Source organism: Equus przewalskii, chromosome 1, assembly GCF_037783145.1.
Source record: "Equus przewalskii isolate Varuska chromosome 1, EquPr2, whole genome shotgun sequence".
Lineage (NCBI taxonomy): Eukaryota > Metazoa > Chordata > Mammalia > Perissodactyla > Equidae > Equus > Equus przewalskii.
Window position 1 is genome coordinate 80,700,438 of NC_091831.1, and position 17,590 is coordinate 80,718,027.

Sequence of the window (17,590 nt, forward strand, 5' to 3'; positions counted from 1 at the left end):
TCAAGAGGCAGCTTGGGAGAGGCAGGGCAGACAAGGCTTCTCTGATGGTCCAGGAGCTGGGCCCTGCCACCCAGAGGAACTGTCAACTCAGGAAAGCGTGCTCTTCCCCTCTCCCTCTTACCCTCTGGAACTGCCCCTCTCAGCTCCTTCCAGATCTGGCAATGTAGAGGAGTACAGGACTCCTGGTCACCGTGGCACTTCTGAGCCTGGGAAAAAGGACAGGCCTTGGAAAGGGGCTCGTCTATGCCTCTGACACCACATGGCTGTGTGCCAGCAACTCCAGGGGCACCATTCACACAGACCAAGGGATGGCGCACGTTCCCTATGAAGGGTCACATAAACATTTTAGGCTCTGCAGGCCATACCATCTGTCCCTTTATTCACCTTCGCCATTGTAGAAGGAAATCAGCTGAATACAACATGGCAATGAACAGGTACGGCTGTATGCCCATAAGTTTACTTACAAAACAGGAGGCTGGCCACCCCCTGACACAGAGGATTAAAAGTGCACCCTAGAGGTGTGCCATGCAGCAGCCCTACGCCCATCATTTTGGCGGGTGTCAAAGGGCAGAAAGGGCTGGGGGCAGCATTGTCTTAAGCCTGCCTGCGACAAGACCCCATTTGATGTCTTCTTCAGCCAAACTCATTAAATCCATCTGGTCCCCAAAGCATAGAAACTCCTCTTCAGAGCCCCCATCTCACCTTCTTACAGAAGCCGGTTCCTCTTTCAGCTCCCCGTCCTCACCACTCCCTCCCACCAACAGTTGCGCGCTTGAGCTCAGGGCGCATCCTGGCTTCCCTCCTTACTACAAGCACATCCCTAAGCAGGTTCAGCTGCTCTGCGGTCACGTCCTCCACTGGAGCCTCAAGAGCTCCACTCAGTTCTGGGGACCTTTTCTCCACAGAAGGCAGGCAAGAGGACACTTCTCCTGGCAGCCTACCGTGGTGCCCTTAACTTGTGGATGAATTCTCCTGGCTCACCAAGGGCACAGCATGTCCCCAGGAATCCCGGCCTCCCTCCCTCCACCTGGTGCACAGGTAAGGCCGTGTGCCCCCCTCAGCACTCACAGTGCTGTAGTCGTACGCAGTCTTGAGACTGGAGGGTCAGTGGCACTGCCATTACTCAGGGAAGCCCAGTCAGGAGCCAGGAGATGCAGCCGGGCTAAACCATGGGCAGCAATCCTGCTGGTCCTCCCTGGTTCTCCCCTCAGCTGGGCTGTGGTTCAGTAAATGGATAAGGTTAGTTAAGCAGTCGACTATTCCAACAGTCATGTTGCCATTCACACCCTGAACTTCAGTCTGGCTCCTCTCAGGTCAGTGAGTCCAAGTAGAGCCCGGATGGTTGAAATAAGCGCACCTGTGAACTGCTTCGGTTTTCACTGCCGCGCCCACACGCCCTCCACAACCCTCCCTCTCCACCAACCACCAGTGACTGGGGGGGCCACCCTCCCTTGCAGGGACAGACTGAGGAAGAGACACCTCCAGAGATGGGATGATTTTCCTCCCTGACACGCAGGCCAGAAGAACTCGGAAAGGGATCAGGACTGCGGAGCGTGCGCCCACGCCGCAGCCTCCTGCAGGAAAACACTTGCATGGTAAAGCTCCTTTTTAAAGAAATGCTTTATTGCTGCAAGTAGACACCCCAGGTATAGCGCAAACAACCCCCCTGTACAGAGAATTATTCAAGTGGTAATACTGAGAAACAGTGAGCATACACAAAAGGATACAAAACTAGACATTTAGGTAACTAGAAACTTCCTAAGTTAAGAAAAACTTCAAATGTGAAGTGCCTTTTAGAAACTACCCCACACATGCCAGTGTAAATTTGGTTTTTATTAACAATCAACTTTCTATAAACATTGCATCTAAGTAGGTGATGAGCCGCACAACTTAATTCCTTCCCAAACAAAGATAAATGCTTTTATTTACCTCTGTTCCGGTCTTTCCTTGGGCTGGAGACAGAAGCTGCATATTTCAAATCAGATCCAAAAGGGAAAGTATTTCAAAGTGTATTTGCACAGGCCCAATTCACAGCACTGCGGGCCTCGCCCTGCTGGCCCGTCCTCCTCCACCCTGTGCCCCACCAGGCCGCAGGAGCAGCTCCAACCCTGCGGCATTACCTGAGGCTCTGGCAGTGGCCCAACCGCCTGGGGCCTGCATGTCCGTAGCCACGGAGGGCACAGCGGTAGGTTTGGGAACTAGACCCATAAGATTGGAAAGAGTAGATTGAAGCAAAAAAGGAAGAGACATTAGAGGCCTGGAGTAGGAAGAGGCCTTTTATGGTTTCCAGAAAAATCTTAAACTTGGACAAAAAAACAAATTACTGCTGGCAGCCAAAGTCAGAAGCCCTTGAATGGTACTGTAACTTTTGGGGGAGTAAAGGCCAAATCAGAGAGGGCTGGCTGGTGACACCCGAGGCTGCTTCCCCCTCCCGCTTGCCTGGCCCACAACTACCAGCGCTCCTGGCCCTGAGACGGACGAGCTCATCCCGCGTACCCGTATGGCTCAGCCAAGTGCCCATCCTCCCGCTGGAGCCAGGTGCAAACTGAGGAAAACCCGGGGAATAATCAACCCCCAAAAGAAGCTGGAGGGCAAGCTGACAGACTACAGGGACACCTGGCAGACCTGCTGTTCCCACTAGATGGCAGCACAGCACGACCCTGCTAGGCTTTCATGCCTCACTGTCAGTCCCTGGAGGATAGAGGTTGGAGCTGGGACCAAGAATGGGGTCAGATGTGCTCAACTAGAACCTGCAAGAAAAGAGAAAGGCAAGGGGGCAGCTGTGTGCCATTCTAGGAGAAGAAAGAAGGACACGGGACAGACTGTCCACAGGCAGAAGGCTTTTAAGGAGCTCGGCTGGAGGTGACGAGATGGGGTCAGGCCTTCCTGACAGGCAGAGAGGGCTTCCCAGGAGAATATGGCCGGGCGTGGGAGCAACACAACAGTCATGGGGAAAGGCACCTTTGCCAGAGGACGTGCCAGCCACACCGGGACTGCCCAGGCGCCACCCCTACCTAAGCACGCTTTCCTCTCTACGGGACCTCTCGGTGCTTTTCAAGTTCAGCGTAAAGGGTTCCACTGGGGGAAAGGAACCACTTAAAAATCTCTCCCAGTCTTTACTTGACTGCTCACCTGCTGTTAGTGGCTGGCAAGGACAACCCTTTTCTGATTTGGCCCTCCTGAGTGGACAGTCTAGCTGCCTGGTGTCCTCAGGCTGAGAAGGGGCGTGGGTAATCGCACTTTGGGGCACAGAGAACACAGGCACAGGCTGGATGTGGCTGAGAGACAGAGAGAGGGCAGGCTGACCTATTTTCAGGGGTCGGCTGTGGCTGGAGGAAGGTCACAGCCGAGCAGTTCCTTAGACAGGACAGTGATTCTGATGAGCCAGACCCTGGGCAGGAAGAGATGGCTGGGCAAAGCCCGTGAGCACATGCCCTCCCCGCGAGCTTGGGGACCTGCAGCCTCCTCCTGGCTTTCAAAACAAACCACAGGCCTTCCACAGGGGAAGGCAAAGGACCCATCTTGTGTCCACTTCCTCCTCTTCTCAGGGCGGATGAAGCACCTGAGGCCCAGGCCCGAGGGCAGGACCCTCAGGGCCCTCACTCCCCAGAGGCGGCTCTGAGGACTCGAGCGGCCTGAGAGGAGGCTCAGGGTGTCCTCCTGTCACACTGCAGGCCCTCGGGCCTGTTCTCCTGCAGGAGACTCTTATTTGCCTGGCGCGATGAAACTGGTTTTTAAAAATAGAATTTTAAGCAGACTTTTTAAAGGGACAAAGGCCATTTGATGGTGGTGATTTTGGTTTTGTTTGTTTTATGAAAAATGGTACAGGAGATAATCCCTGACGACAGAACAGACTGAGAGCAGGGCCAGGGGCCCCTTTTAAAGGATCCTTTCTGTTCAATCCAGTTAAGGCGACAAACGGGTGGGGGTGTGGCTGGGGGCAGTGACACAGTGGCCCATGGCAGTTCGCTGCTCACTCCGGGCCCTCGTCCCTGAGCCAGCCTGTCTGCCTCTGCCCTGGGCAGTGACGCACAGGCTCTCCCAGGCGCAGAAGCTGGCCGAGGTGCAGGCGTCCAGGAGCCCCGCAGTGCACACTCCCTCTCGGCGTGAAGCCAGCACACTGGAGAGGCGGGTCTGTAAAGGAACAGGTCTTAAATATTCAATTTTGTTCTAATTACTCATTTTCTCTCGTTTCATTTAGATCTCATAAACCCTTCTTTTGCAGTGTTGACAAAAAAGAAACTTTGAGAGTGGGCCTATGACATAAAGACTTCCCATAAAACAGGCTCGAAACCACAGGAATTATGCTTAACTTGCCATTTAGCATCCATTAACTCCCAGGAAATGTTATGAAAAAGCCTCACATCTGTTTGTCCCACTTTTGGACAAGTCCCTTTTATGGACACAGGGTGGATGTCACGTTTCTCACGTTTCTCAGACTATGTAAGGCAAAAAGGCTTTAGATCTATTACAATGTAAAAGAGATAATCAGGGTCACGAAGGGAAGGTTTGAAAATGAGACGTTCTTTGAAGTGTGGATCCCACTGGACACACATATCACAAAATAAAGATTCTCTTTTTGTAAAGTGCTGTTTGCTTAGTGAATCACTTGCCACCATGCACAGAGCACCGCAGCCCCTGTCCGCTCAGAGACCTGTCAGTGGTAGCATTGGCCTCAGCAGAGAGAGCTCATCCCCTGGGCAGTCCTTAGTGAGGAGGGAAATCGCCTCATCGTGACTCCAGGCTCCCAAACACTCCGCTCCAAGGTGGGGCCTCTGCCAACTGGCAGAGGCGGCGCCTCAGGCTCTGGGTGCCACCTGCTGCTGCTCTCCCCTCAGGTTTGGCATTTTATTCTCTCATGCTGCTCAAGACCACAGGCAAGAACCCAGCCAGCTCCCCAGCACAGCGTCACAGGGTCCTCCACCTTCCCTTCCCATGGACGTGCTACAGAAGTGGAACCTCGCTGTGCACAGCCGACGTGAGGACTCTCCAGGAGATTCACTAAGGAGGGTTTAGAAAAAGAGAAGCCATTAAAAATAGTCACCTGCCCGGTCTATGCTATTAAAGGACAGAAGAAAAGGTACAACAGTTGGCAGTAAACAATTTCCTTCAGCTGTTCGTGGATGTCCAGGCAAACTACACCCCCACACAATCAGATGTGAATGATTTCCGCTCCAGTGTCTTCAGGTTCTGTGCAAGAAGAGCTTGTGTCGGAATGACAGATTCTACGTCCATCTTTATTTTCAAAGTTGGGCTCTGTTAGTGCAGATTTTTCAAAAGTACTCTTTTTGCTTGTGTCTGGACAGTTCTGAACATAGATTACTCTGTTATAAGCCTTGAGTCTCTTCCATAATTGCACGTACACTTTGCACTGAACATACATAAAAAGAAGTCCGCCAGTGAAGCCGATGGCCACCACTACCAATTTAGTCCAAAAGGGCCACTCTAGGATTCCTGGAAGGGAAACACTTGGTTAGCCTATCAGCAGATCTTATTTACGATGTGAACTAAATAAAACGCAACTTCTGAACTTCCCATAACCAGCGATTCTTAACACATCGCATCTTGCTTCGTCACAGGTGGGGCAGAAGGGGCTGTCTGCCTCCTCTCATCCTGCTCTTCCAGGAGGGAGTCTGTGGAGGGCCTCACTCTCCATGGTTTCATCTCTTCTGGGTTTTAAAAACACCCACGGCAAGAGAAACATCCAAAAAGGATGCTTGGTGCCTCATAATTGATGCCTGCCTCCAGAAACCCAGACCGTTGAGGTCTGACTTGCAAATCAATCTGGAATATTGTTCCAATCCTAGGCCCTCTGCTGAGCTCGCTTTCACTCTGAGCACATACCTGTTGCATGTCCCTGCTTGATCTCCTCAACGGTGCGGTCAATGAGCACGTACAAAGACCAGACCACACAGACGATAGCGATGACATGAAATATCACTGAGCACATGATCTTCCTGCGCTCGCTGCCCGTCATCTGCAAGTTCTCCCACTGGAAAGACAACACACAGAGCATGAGGCGCAGGCCCACAGACGTAAAGGGCTCCAATTGGGTGAGAGCATTGTAGATGAGTAAGATTGGCTTTCCTCCCCTCCCCTTTTCCCTAGATGAATTTACCCAAATACCCAAAGTTGTTCTCTTTAAACCACTTGGCTTCAACCAGGTACCAGGCACTGGCATTCTGTCTACAGCCAACTTTCTATGCAATGAAAAGAAGCTGGGACTGAGATGAGCTAAGAGCCACCACCAGCAATCCCCTTGTCTGCTTATTCTTGCAAGCAGACACCAAATGGCTTGATAAAGGATTCTGTGGTTTCAGTCCCGATGAAAACAGCATGTTGGCCCCAAGACCCGGGTGGCACATTTTAAATTTCCCTGACTTGCTGACTGGCATGGGTAAGGGGCAAAAAAGGGTTGATGACGCCATGACACACTAGCAGATGGGTCACACTACGTCGTGAAGGCAATGGCAGAAGGTGCTCACTCTTTGGTCCTCTGCTACTTTGGCAGCAACAGCTTGAAATCGATGCTAAGAGTTCCTGGTACAAGCAGTCTCTGCCAGTCCCATCTCCTCTAGGAGCTCAATAATTTACTCCAAATAGCCAGATTTTCTTTTTCATTACCAGTTTCGGAATCAGAAGAAAACACATAAAGGTAGAGAAAAAGAACAAAGTGTAAACACTCTGCATATCCTCTGCCAGCCCTAGTCACAGTCTCTTTCCAGATGGTTCTGTGCAGGATAAGCTGAAAGCAGAGCCTCATGGATTATCTATATTGGTCAAAATGCAATAAGACTTGCTTGAGAGACCAGCATAGAGTAGGTACTGAATAAATTATGTCTTTTATGGGGCAAAACACTTTTTAAGTAGTTTGCGCCTGCCTTCTCTAACATAAGATTGCTTTCTGCTATGGTTTGATGCAGTATCTTCATTTGGCCTCCTTCCTAAAATGCTCCCCTGCTCCCTGATTTCCTGCTATTTCCTAAGACACCTCAGTTCAAGCCTTTCACACTCTCCTGAAATGCTCACCCTCACCTTTTTGGTGTATGCTTTTCTTGAGACTAGACAATCTAACCTCTCTCAACTCCTTTCACTTCACCTCCACATCCTATTGACCCTGCAAGAACTGCTTCAACACCCAGACATCTTATGATGCTCCCACCACTCTACTTCCCCAGTGCGCCAGCCCACACTGGGTACTCCTCTGAATGTCCCACGTGCTCTACTGCCATGTAAGTTAGCATGTAATCAGCACTGTCATGTGCTCTTCTCTGATTATGAGATTCCCCCTGCAACTGACATATTAAAGTCTTCAGATAAGAACAAGCCTTATTCTTCCAAACAAAGCCTTCTCTGCTGGGCACAGGGAGGGAGATAGTACACAAACAGTCGTTGTTTACAAGAGAGGTACGTGCAGGACGAGGCTGCCCTCAGGAGCGATGACATGGGGACTGATGACAGCTCTGTTTTCCCCAATGCCTGTGTTCCTTTCTTTTCCCATGCACCCCTCACCCTCCCATCCAGCAAACACTTATCACAGGTATACACAAATAAATTTACTACATTATACTGTGCTTTGTGCTGCAGAGAGAGACTAATCTCTCATACACAGTCCTAATCAGAGGCAAGACATGAACAGTTAATACGTATAGAGTATGCGGATTAAGGTGTCACAAAACAGTCTGTGGTCAAGGGCTGAGTGACTGACAGACAAGCAAGCAGTCTAGCTTGAAGGAGGAAGAAAACATTATGACTGAATGGTCAGAAAGAGCTTCTTCCTGGGAGGAGGGACCTGGAAATCAGTACCAGAACCAGTAAGCCCTAGGACAGGAGCGCATGCACCAGCCCCCACTTCTTAAAGAGCTGAGCACAGGCACGCCACGGCTGCGTCCAGCCCAGCACGCGAACTCCCACAGGGGCCCTCCTCTCGGCGGGGTGGAAGCACTTCTGGGGTGTCCCCACACGTACTTTCCTCAGGGGCTTCAGCTTGGTCTCCATGATGAACTCGTACTTGCACAGCTCGCAGCAGCGCGTGTCGGAGCTCTTGATCCACTGCTGCAGGCAAGACTGGTGCACGAAGTGCAGGCTCCCCGTGCAGTGGCAGGGGGTGATCAAAGGGCTCTCGTCATCCCCTTCACAGTGACAGATCCTACAGCAGGAGGAAAGCCAGCCGTTACGAGGAGGGCCAAGTGGCAGGGAAGATGACGCTTCAATGGAAGGTCAATCTCCCCAAAGAAAACTTGCAGAAACAGACATCACAGAAGTGACTACAAGCACAAAAACATACAAACACAAATGAGAACAATTACTACAAACTAAAAATGTCTAGCTTACCGCACCGACATGGAAAGTCTGGATGGCATTTGGCATCAGAGAAGAAAAAATGATATAAGAAATGACAAAGCAGTCATTTTTGGTAAAACTTAAAAACTTCAGTGATAGACGAATTTAAGGCAACATGAAAGCATCGTCCAGAACTTAAGATGTTAAAATTATTAGAGGAAAACATTCTGTGTAAAACAAAACTGGCATTCTACCTTCCAAAAATACCAGTGACTTAAGATGATGACGAAATTTGCTTTCTGGCTACAATCCCTGAGCTCACCGTCACACACCACAACTACACGTTTCCGTCCTCTCTCAGAGGGTGAACAGAAAAATCACAGCACTCTCCTGGGCCTAAAAAACCATTATAAGGTGCTGCAATTTCATTTCTTTTGTCAGGACCACTCACAGCAATAAGTGAGAATTCTAAATCATTATTTCTAAGGGTGCATGCAAGAGGATACAGCTGCAAACCTCAAGGAACTGAATGGGCTTCTGAGAAACAGAAAGGTCTTTCCAGCAGCTGGAGAGGAGGTACGCACACTGGCTGACAGGAGCTGGGCTCGGGCCCTGGCCGGGTTCTCAGCTGTTCGCTTCTGCGAGAGGGGTTTCTGAGCCAACTGTTAGGAGTAACAGGTGGCCTGAGGAGGGGCAACTGGGGAAAGGGTTGGAAGGGGGAAGACACAGACAAAAACGAAATTCGGAAAGATTTTGGAGGCGAGACAAGGATGCTACATACGGTAAAGTGAAGGTGGGAAGTGGAGTTAGGATGTGGGTAGAGGTGGCTGGATCCAAGTTAAAAAGAAGGCAGGAAGGAGCTGCTGAAGTACAGCCTCTCCCATGCACATTGTGTTACAGGTGGAGCAAGGGGTGGAAATGAGGCCAAGGGGGGCAGCCAATGCTTAATATCTAGACCATCAAGCTAGAAAACTGGAGATACTATTTTCTTTCTTCAAATTTCTTTATGCAAAGTCTACTTATTCTTAGTTGAGAAGAGTCAGCTTGGCCTTTAATATGTGTAGCTTCTTCCTCTTTATCATTTGTGAAACTAACTTGAGACCCATGTCATAAAAATTGATTTTCAAATGATTACCAATACTCCCTTCGTCTGGAGAAAACTATTAACCCGTAATTGTCTACAACTGCCTATTACTTCATTTTCCTGAAACTTCACATATTAAAGCAAGATGAGGCCATGGAGGTGGGATGCAGAGATGGCCAGAATGGTGGTTCTTGGCAAACCAACCTGCAGGCATCCCCTGACGCGGACACAGGAGAAATGGGGGGGCATTTTTCAGAGAGGGGAGAAGGGCAATCCAGGTCACTGTCCTTCTCCACTGAGCAGAGGGGTGCCCGCAGGACCTTGCTCTTCAGTTTTGCAGATGTGCTGTCCTCAAAGACATCGTCATCTCCCATTTCGTCGGAGCAGATGCCCACGCTCCCTGCCAGCCCGCTGGAGGACTTGGTGGTGTGCAGGTGGGTGGCACAACTCTCCAGCTCGTGGAACCTCTGCAGGCTGCTGGCACTCGAGCTGTGCGAGAGTGAGAACAAGTACCGGAGCAGTCGCCGGCTTCTGGACATGGCCTCGCCATCTGCCTTCTCTTCCAAAAGCGGGACGTGCATGCCCCCCTTACCAGCTTCCACCTCTGAGGCCATTGAATGATTGGCAGAAAGGGATGAAACACAAGAATGTTTGGAATTGCCAAGAGGTTTGCAACTCAGTGTTCTTTTTTCTTTAGGATGGAACCTGTTAATTCTGAGACACAGATCCTGGGGGAGTATCAGTTTCCCTTCAGAGCAAGTTCTTTCCACATAGTCAAAACTTCCCAAAGTATCCTGGGCCTTCTCGCCCATATCGTTTAGAGATTTTGAGAACTTTAGTGTTCTTCTGGCTTTGGTATTTTTAGCAGGCTTTGACACCTGGACCCATTCTGAACCACAGGAATTTCTCTTTGATGCCTGCAATGTGTCTTTACAGAGAACTGTCACAGTGAGCCCTTGTGTCAGAGAACTCTGGCATTGAGGAGCTTTCAAGACAACAGCAGACTGCATGGGACTGTGGTGACAACACTCAGAAAACACTGCACTGGAACTGCATGCAGAGAACAGTGGAATAAAAGCACAGAAAGTAAAAACAATTTTACAAGAGAATAGACATCGAAGTGAAGAGATGAGACTCGTGTGGTAACTGGGTGAGCAAACAGCACAGAAAACTGGGTCAACTGTTTAGAGTAGAGGCATATTGACCAAGCAAATGGGAAACGGAGAACCTACAGACACTAATGCCTATTTCTGGGATGCACGTGACCCATCGTAGCATCTGAAGCAGAGTATTACCTGCAGATGTCCTGACTGGATGGCGTGACAGAAGTGCGAGGGAAGGTGGACCCTGGAGCTGACGCCAGTGGAGGACCTCCAGCCTGCAATGACACACATCCGATCAGTTTTCAGGAAAGAGTCAAGGGGACCATGAACACCACCTCCTTCTGAGTGGCAATGGGTAGAGAATCTAAGAATGTCTGCTATTTCCTATTGCTCAGTGAGTGACAGCAGGTAAAGACAAATCAGATGGCATTCTTCTTACCTGGGGTAGAAGTGTAGCCAAGAAAGATTTGAGACTCTGGAACAGCACCACCAATCTGCAGATTGAGTGGTCATTTATTCCCTAAGCATCTAAATTGCACTAGTTCATACATAAGTCAAGAAACCAAGGACTTACAAGGTGTATGCAAATACAAAAGAAAGGTGAGGTACCATCCCTGGCAGCACTGGCTTCCCCATGCCAGCACTCTTTAACCTGCTCCCTGGGATGAGCCTAATCAAGGCTGGCAGAAGGTAAGAGCACCCTCCTACTCACAGCCTCACGCTGGTCCATGAAACTTCGCTACCTTGCCAGAGCTCTTCATACAAAGGGGAGGCCTACCTGACCACAGGGCGGCCAATCCATAGCTACCCAGGCCCAGGAGGGGGCTGAGCACAGAATGCTCCCACGAGTTCTAATCTTGGGATTATGAATTAAGAAAACAATCAAGACACTGTAAATCTGAAAGAAAAGTATAGCAAGAGGTCATGAGATAGAGTAGGGGCTCTGAGGGGTCGTGAACTAGCCAAAATTAGAGAAAAGACCTAGAAGGGTGAGGAAGCACCACAGTGGGAAGAGAAGAGGACAGAGAGAAACAGGAAGAGTGAGTATAGCTGAGCTTAGGATGCAAAATCACCACTAGAGGGTCCCCCAGCCTCCCACTCCGGCCTCTGCGGGACCCTTGCTAAGCCTTATCAAGGCTCAGATTCCTGAGTTTCCATGGCCCTCATGGCCCCATGCCTTTTCATATAAACGTGTTCTCACCTCCTTAGGACAGTTAGCCTGAGTGAGCACCTGCTCCATGCAACCTAAACAGCCACAGGACAACAGTGCTATGAGTCTGTTATCAAAAGCAAGCTTGCATCACCTCCCCCCCTTCCCCAGGCCCACTCAAGTGGCCCTTAGTCCTTTTCCCTGATTCAGGGAAGCCCCACTCTGGTCCACAACTCCTCGGCTGAGACCTAGCCCACTCTTGCTAAGTGCCACTCCCAGGGGTGTACTCTCATCCTGCTACTCCAGCTACAGGACCCTGACATGGGTCAGCCACTAGGACAGGTGGCACCACTGTTCAGAAACTCTCCCTGTCTTCCCTCTCCAGCAAATGCACCAGCCTGAAGAGAGCCAGGGATGGTAGTCTGATGGAGGTGTTCATGGGACTGCTCTTCCTGCTCCCCAGCAAAGGGATTAAACATCATTTTAAATCCAACTCAGCCTCAAGAAACCTGATCCAATAGGTTACGTGTTCTGATGTCACATGTATATACTAAAATCATGCTGCATTACTCAGTTACCACATCTTCTGAGTCACCAAAGAAGGCATGTTTATTTCCTAACTGAATGTGCCTATGAATACATTCTTTTCTTTGAAAGCATTACTGGTCAAAGTTCTTAAGAATCTAAAGTTTAATTCATTTGGAGACACGAAAATGACATCCCCAAAATGACCTGTCACTACTTCGTCACGATTTTTCCTCAAACTGAGAGGGGTCTCGGGACCCACATGGATGTTATGCTGTTACCTTCCCATTGCATAAGCGCCTTCCGTCTGGGTGGCCATCACACGTTCCACCCCTGGGGGCTCCTCTGCCCCAGCCTGGCTAGTGTTCTGCTGTCTCGACTCCCGAGATGAGCACACAGGGCTTTTCCTGTTTATCACTACAGGGAAGAAGGCTGAGGGTCGCCACACTAAGGTCCCAAACTCCTACAATCTGCCTGTTCTCTGATATTCGGTCCTACCCCCATTCTGAGACAAAAAGACTTCTTGAACTTCTTCTCCCTTCTTTTACTTCTGAAGGTGACCAGCTCTGTTCAGCATCTGTAGGCAAGGCCAGAAACGTATCATGAAGACCACAAGCTGGTCATGGTGTATTGTAGAGAAGAGAGAGCTGTCACCATGCCTCCCCAAGGAGGCCCCAGAGGGAAGGAGGACAGGAATGTCCAGTTATATTTACATTCTTGTCCTGTCTTTGAGCTAGGAGGTCAGCTCTCCTCCCTGTATGTTGCTGGGTCAAGTTTGGTTGCTTGGACTGAGGTGGAGAAGGAACTCCCTCCCCACACGAGGCACAGAAGAGTACACTGCTCATCCAGGAGACGGGGAGTTACCCAGTCATCTCCCTCCCTGTTGTCTTTGTAAGGACATGATCCTCCTGAAACCATGCACACTTTCCTGTATTCTAAAGGGAAGGCAAACCCTATGGGAGGAGAATGAGGCCCTCTCAGGATCAGTGTCCTGGGAGGAGCGAGGTCTCAGATGGGAAGCTGAAATCAAGACAAATAGCCTCTCACTCCTTGAACTTGAAGTAATCCATGTCAAACAGGGAAGTCTGGGGTAACGAAGACATTATCCTATGCCTGTAATGGGGGATTGCTCAGACATAGGAGGGCAGAGCCTCAGAGCAGAAAAAGACTACATGGAGGAAGCAGCCAGACTGTCCATACACACGACAGGAGCGTGACCACGTCCCCAGGATTCCCTGTGTCAGGTGTATCATGGGGAGCTCACACACAGCCGTGTCTGTACTTGCAGCAGAGCATCGAGTCTGCGAGACAGCGGCATCAGTCCCAAGCCCCAGCTCTCTGTTTACTTAGGAAACAGGAACACTCTCAGCATCCTCTATCTACGTTTCTGCTTTCATTTCATCCTGTCCAATCTCACAAAAAACATCACGAGACACTCTCAGCAGGTAATGTCCAAGCCTCAAGAAGCCTCCCCAAAACAGATAAAAAGTCTCTCTTCTTAGATCATAAGGTTTCAAGGAAATTTTTAAAATCTACTTATTGTTGTTTTAGATAAATACAAACCAATGAATGCCTTATCCTGCCTGATCCCTTTCCAATAAGCGTGAGAAAATGAGTAAGATTCATGTGGCCATCACAGCTCCCATAAGAGGGTCCTTCTGTTACCAGGTAAAGACGACTACACGTTCTGAAGTTCAGAACCAGTCCACATGTACAGGACTTAGGAGTGGCCCGATCAACAGCAGCAAAGACAGAATGAAGTGAATAGCTTCAAATACAGTTCCAGGATCCAGCTGGGGAAGTCAAGGTAAGTCAAGGGGCCGGCAGGCCCCTCTCAGAGGCTTGGAGCAGTGGACAGCTCTCCCACTCTTCCTGAGAGCAGGTGGCACGTGGAAGGCCGTGGGGCAGTACTAGCTTCAAGGGAAAAGGAGACTCTGTGCCACACAGAACTCCGGAGAACACCCTCTCCCTCCACATGGGTCAGACCACAGAGGACTGTCACCGATAAAAGGTGTAAATGTTCATAACGAGAAAATTCAAATGTATCCAGAGATCTTAAGCCCTCTGTTTCTGAAGCTCTTTGTTGGTTCTCAAACAAGAGACTTTCCAGTCATGAAAAGGAATGTAAAGCAATCTCACTCCAAAAGAATTTTCCTAAAAATCCCCTCTTCGTGAGATGTTGTAAACAATTATGCCAAATAAACCTCTGGATTCTATCTGGGCCTAAATCCCAGCTGCTCCCATTTCTTAGGAATGACACACACTTTGAGACAATTTGTTTGCTGCACTCAAGTCACTTAGTGGTTGCCTTTCCTATCAGATTCATTGTTTTAAATGATTTTATCAAGGCTGCTGAAAACATATAAGGAAAAGCACACTTTTCATATATCCTTGGGAGAAGTTGGCATTCACCCTTTTTTGTTTCCTTTTGAGAGAACTTACTGCTGTTGGAAGGGTAACATAACAACAGACGCATCAAGCAGATTTCTCAGGCGCTTACCAATTTTCCATTTTCCATCGGAGGGACTTTCTCACTGCAGGACACCAGCTGTACCTTCCCGGCTTGCTTTCTGTTTCACTTTCTTCCCTTGCTCCGTCCACTAGTTACTTCCCAAGCGTCTGCTCAACCACTTACTCCTTCTCTCTGTTGCTTACGTCCACTGGGCCTTCTTTTCATCTACCAGCAAAGCTTCTTTTAAAATATTTCGTTTCCTAACAAAATTTGCCCATCTGATTTACATCAACAGGTATAGGCCCACAAGAAATGGTCTGGTTGGGTTCACTTGCTTTTAAGCCAGGAGGAATCTGAGGAAGGACTGGAAAGAGGGCAAGATGCAAGTACGGCTGATGTTTACCACTGAGCTCAAATTATAGTATATCGAATCAGTGAGGAAGGAAAAAACAAGAACGAAAGTACAGATGGCTCTTAAAACATGAAAAGATGCTTAACCTCTCTCACAATGAGAAATACAAATTAAAACCACAAGATGTACTGTTATTATCAACAAAAAAAACATTTTTTAAAAAAGAAATCAAATAATACCTGTGTTGGCAAAAGCTTGGGGAAGCAGGCACGCTTACAAATTGCTGGTGGGAAAGCAAACTGCAAACGCCCATAGACGACAATTTGGCAATTTCCCTCAGAATTATAAATGCACATACACGTCCCGGCAATTCTTCTTTTAGGAATTCATCCTCACACATATACACAAACAGGTTTGTAGAGCATTGTTTGTGGGGGCAAAGGGCTGGCATGACCTCAATGGGCTTGGAGCTGACTGAGTCCATACTGGTACATCAAGAGAAAGGAAGGCCAGGCAGTCACTAAAAGAAGGGAAAGCTCATTATGCCCAGTAACGGGTACTTGGAAGGAAGAGGCAGAAGGGAGAGCCATGTTATGCGCGCTGGTACGTGGAGACTATCAATGCAAAGGCACACACTTCCAGGTCCTAACAGTTGTTTCTTCCGAAACACAGAAGGAGAGCAGGGACCTTGGGTGAGAAGGACAGTGACCTTTCATGGAGACCCTTCCCAACCATTACACCACTTTTATCATGAACAAGTATTTCCTAAACACAAATCCATTTTTAAAATAGCATGCAACTGAAAGTTTAAGAAGTAAAATAAAACTACAGAAGCACAACCAACTGTAACGATTTTCCAACTCTGGGAGCACCAGTAAAGAAATCGATTTAATGGGTCATGACCTACATTTAAAAAAAAGAAATAAAATAGGAGATGTCAGCGTGCATCTGACATAATGAAGATTAAGTCTTTGGGGGGAACTTTTTCTTCCTGTTATGTGTGTGAGTGAACTGAGTTTTGATGTAAAAACTATTTCTTACAAAGGATCGTGGTCAAAGTAATTTGAAAGTCATTGTACTACTGTATTTCTACAAAGAAAATACAAAACATCAAAATAAGTAGAGGAAGAAGGCGGTTGAATCAAGAAAACAGGTTACATTGTCAATACAGAGATTTCAGAAGTGAAGGGTTCTGACGGGTCCCAAGAAAGAAGGTGTTTCCTCTACACAGACAGCGTCTGCCACCTGTATTAGATTTCTATTGCTGTGTAACAAATTACCACCAACTCAGTGGCTTAAAACTACACAAATCTGTCATCGGATGCACAGTGTGGCAGGATCCTCTGCTCAGGGCCTCCCTCCTTTCTGGAGCCTCTGGGGAAGAATACACCTTCATCCAGGTTGTCGGCAGGTGCAGTCCCGTGCAGCGTTAGCAATGAGGCCCTGTTTCCCCGCCAGCTGTCAGCCGGGGGCCGCCTGCATTCCCCATCGATCTCTGCCCATATTCGAGCCCACTCTTGCTTCCAATCTCTCATGTCCTCTTCTGCCACGAGCCAGAGAAAGCTCTCTGCTTTTAAGAGCTATGTGATTCCACTCATGCAATATAACATGATTATAGGAGCGATATCTCATCATATTCACAAGCTCTGGGCATTAGGGTGGGATATCTCTGGGGGGTCACTTTAGAAATTCTGCTTACCAGATCACCTTACCTTTACTTCTGGCTCAGGAGGTCACTAAATGCTACAGCCTGTGACTCCCAAACAAGACAAAGTGATCTGCTCCTTTCTGCCAGCTCAGCAGGCCTCACTTCACATAAAAGCCAAACAAGGTCTCACTTGGTGTTTAGTTACTGCAATGTACAGACTGAGATTGCATTTCAGCAAACTTCCCACTTAGCACAGAAGTTGCTCTGTGAAAACAAATGCTTCCTTATGAGGGACTCTGATTTCTATAAATAAACACCCAGTTGTATTCAACTTCAAAAATGAGCTACAATTAAAGGAGGAGAAGTCAGTGTGGCTGCTCTGATAAATATATATTGACTCTTGATGAAGGGCTGTGCCAAGAACGAGCTTTCACAACAGCAATTAATTAAAAGTGACCATTAAAAAAGTAAATATAGAATATATACAATATAGGATTCATGAAGGAGAGTATGCAATAAAAACTACTGAATTCTAAAATGATTTCCATTATAAATGACTCATAGTATTGCCTAGCAAGTAGCACTAACACTGAATTCTTTGGTGGCCTTTTAGAGAGAGTTAGAATGACACGAATAGTAATATATCCCCAGCATGATGAGGGGCATTAATCATAGCACTACTAGAGGCAAGGCAACAGCTGAAGAGACTTTCTCATGGCTTATCTTCCAAAGCAGGTCTTTAAGCTACTATAGATGATCTTGCAAATATAACTTGTTTTCAATAAGTTACATTGAAGGCAATGACTTCTGAGCAAAGACGGCTTCACATTCCCAGAAACTACAAGTGTAACCATATAAAGATCCAAAATCACCAAAAGAACTCTTTACTACTACAGACTTAGTTTAAATATTTAACTTTTCAAATATAATCGAAATATTTTCATTTCCAAGGATTTTTCTTTGAGAAAATTCTGGGGTGGTGGCAAAAGCACT

The 17,590-nt window shown here is 48.1% G+C and overlaps 1 protein-coding gene across 26 annotated transcripts in view; it reads right to left on the reverse strand.

Annotated features, from left to right (window-relative positions):
- Positions 1–1,602: 1,602 nt before the first annotated feature.
- Positions 1,603–17,590, reverse strand: part of MARCHF8 (membrane associated ring-CH-type finger 8) — a 120,786-nt gene continuing 104,798 nt past the window's right edge. For 23 of the 26 annotated variants that reach the window (XM_070569312.1, XM_070569291.1, XM_008524304.2 and 20 more), the window contains 5 exons: positions 10,663–10,745; positions 9,572–10,417; positions 7,969–8,149; positions 5,845–5,992; positions 1,603–5,454 (listed from right to left, as the gene is read on the reverse strand). In XM_070569312.1, the coding sequence (XP_070425413.1) occupies positions 5,153–5,454; positions 5,845–5,992; positions 7,969–8,149; positions 9,572–10,417; positions 10,663–10,745 (1,560 nt within the window). In that variant the 3' untranslated portion in view covers positions 1,603–5,152. The remainder of the gene's footprint in view (positions 5,455–5,844; positions 5,993–7,968; positions 8,150–9,571; positions 10,418–10,662; positions 10,746–17,590) is intronic. The other 3 variants (XM_070569339.1, XM_008524302.2, XM_070569333.1) reach the window with 1 other exon arrangement.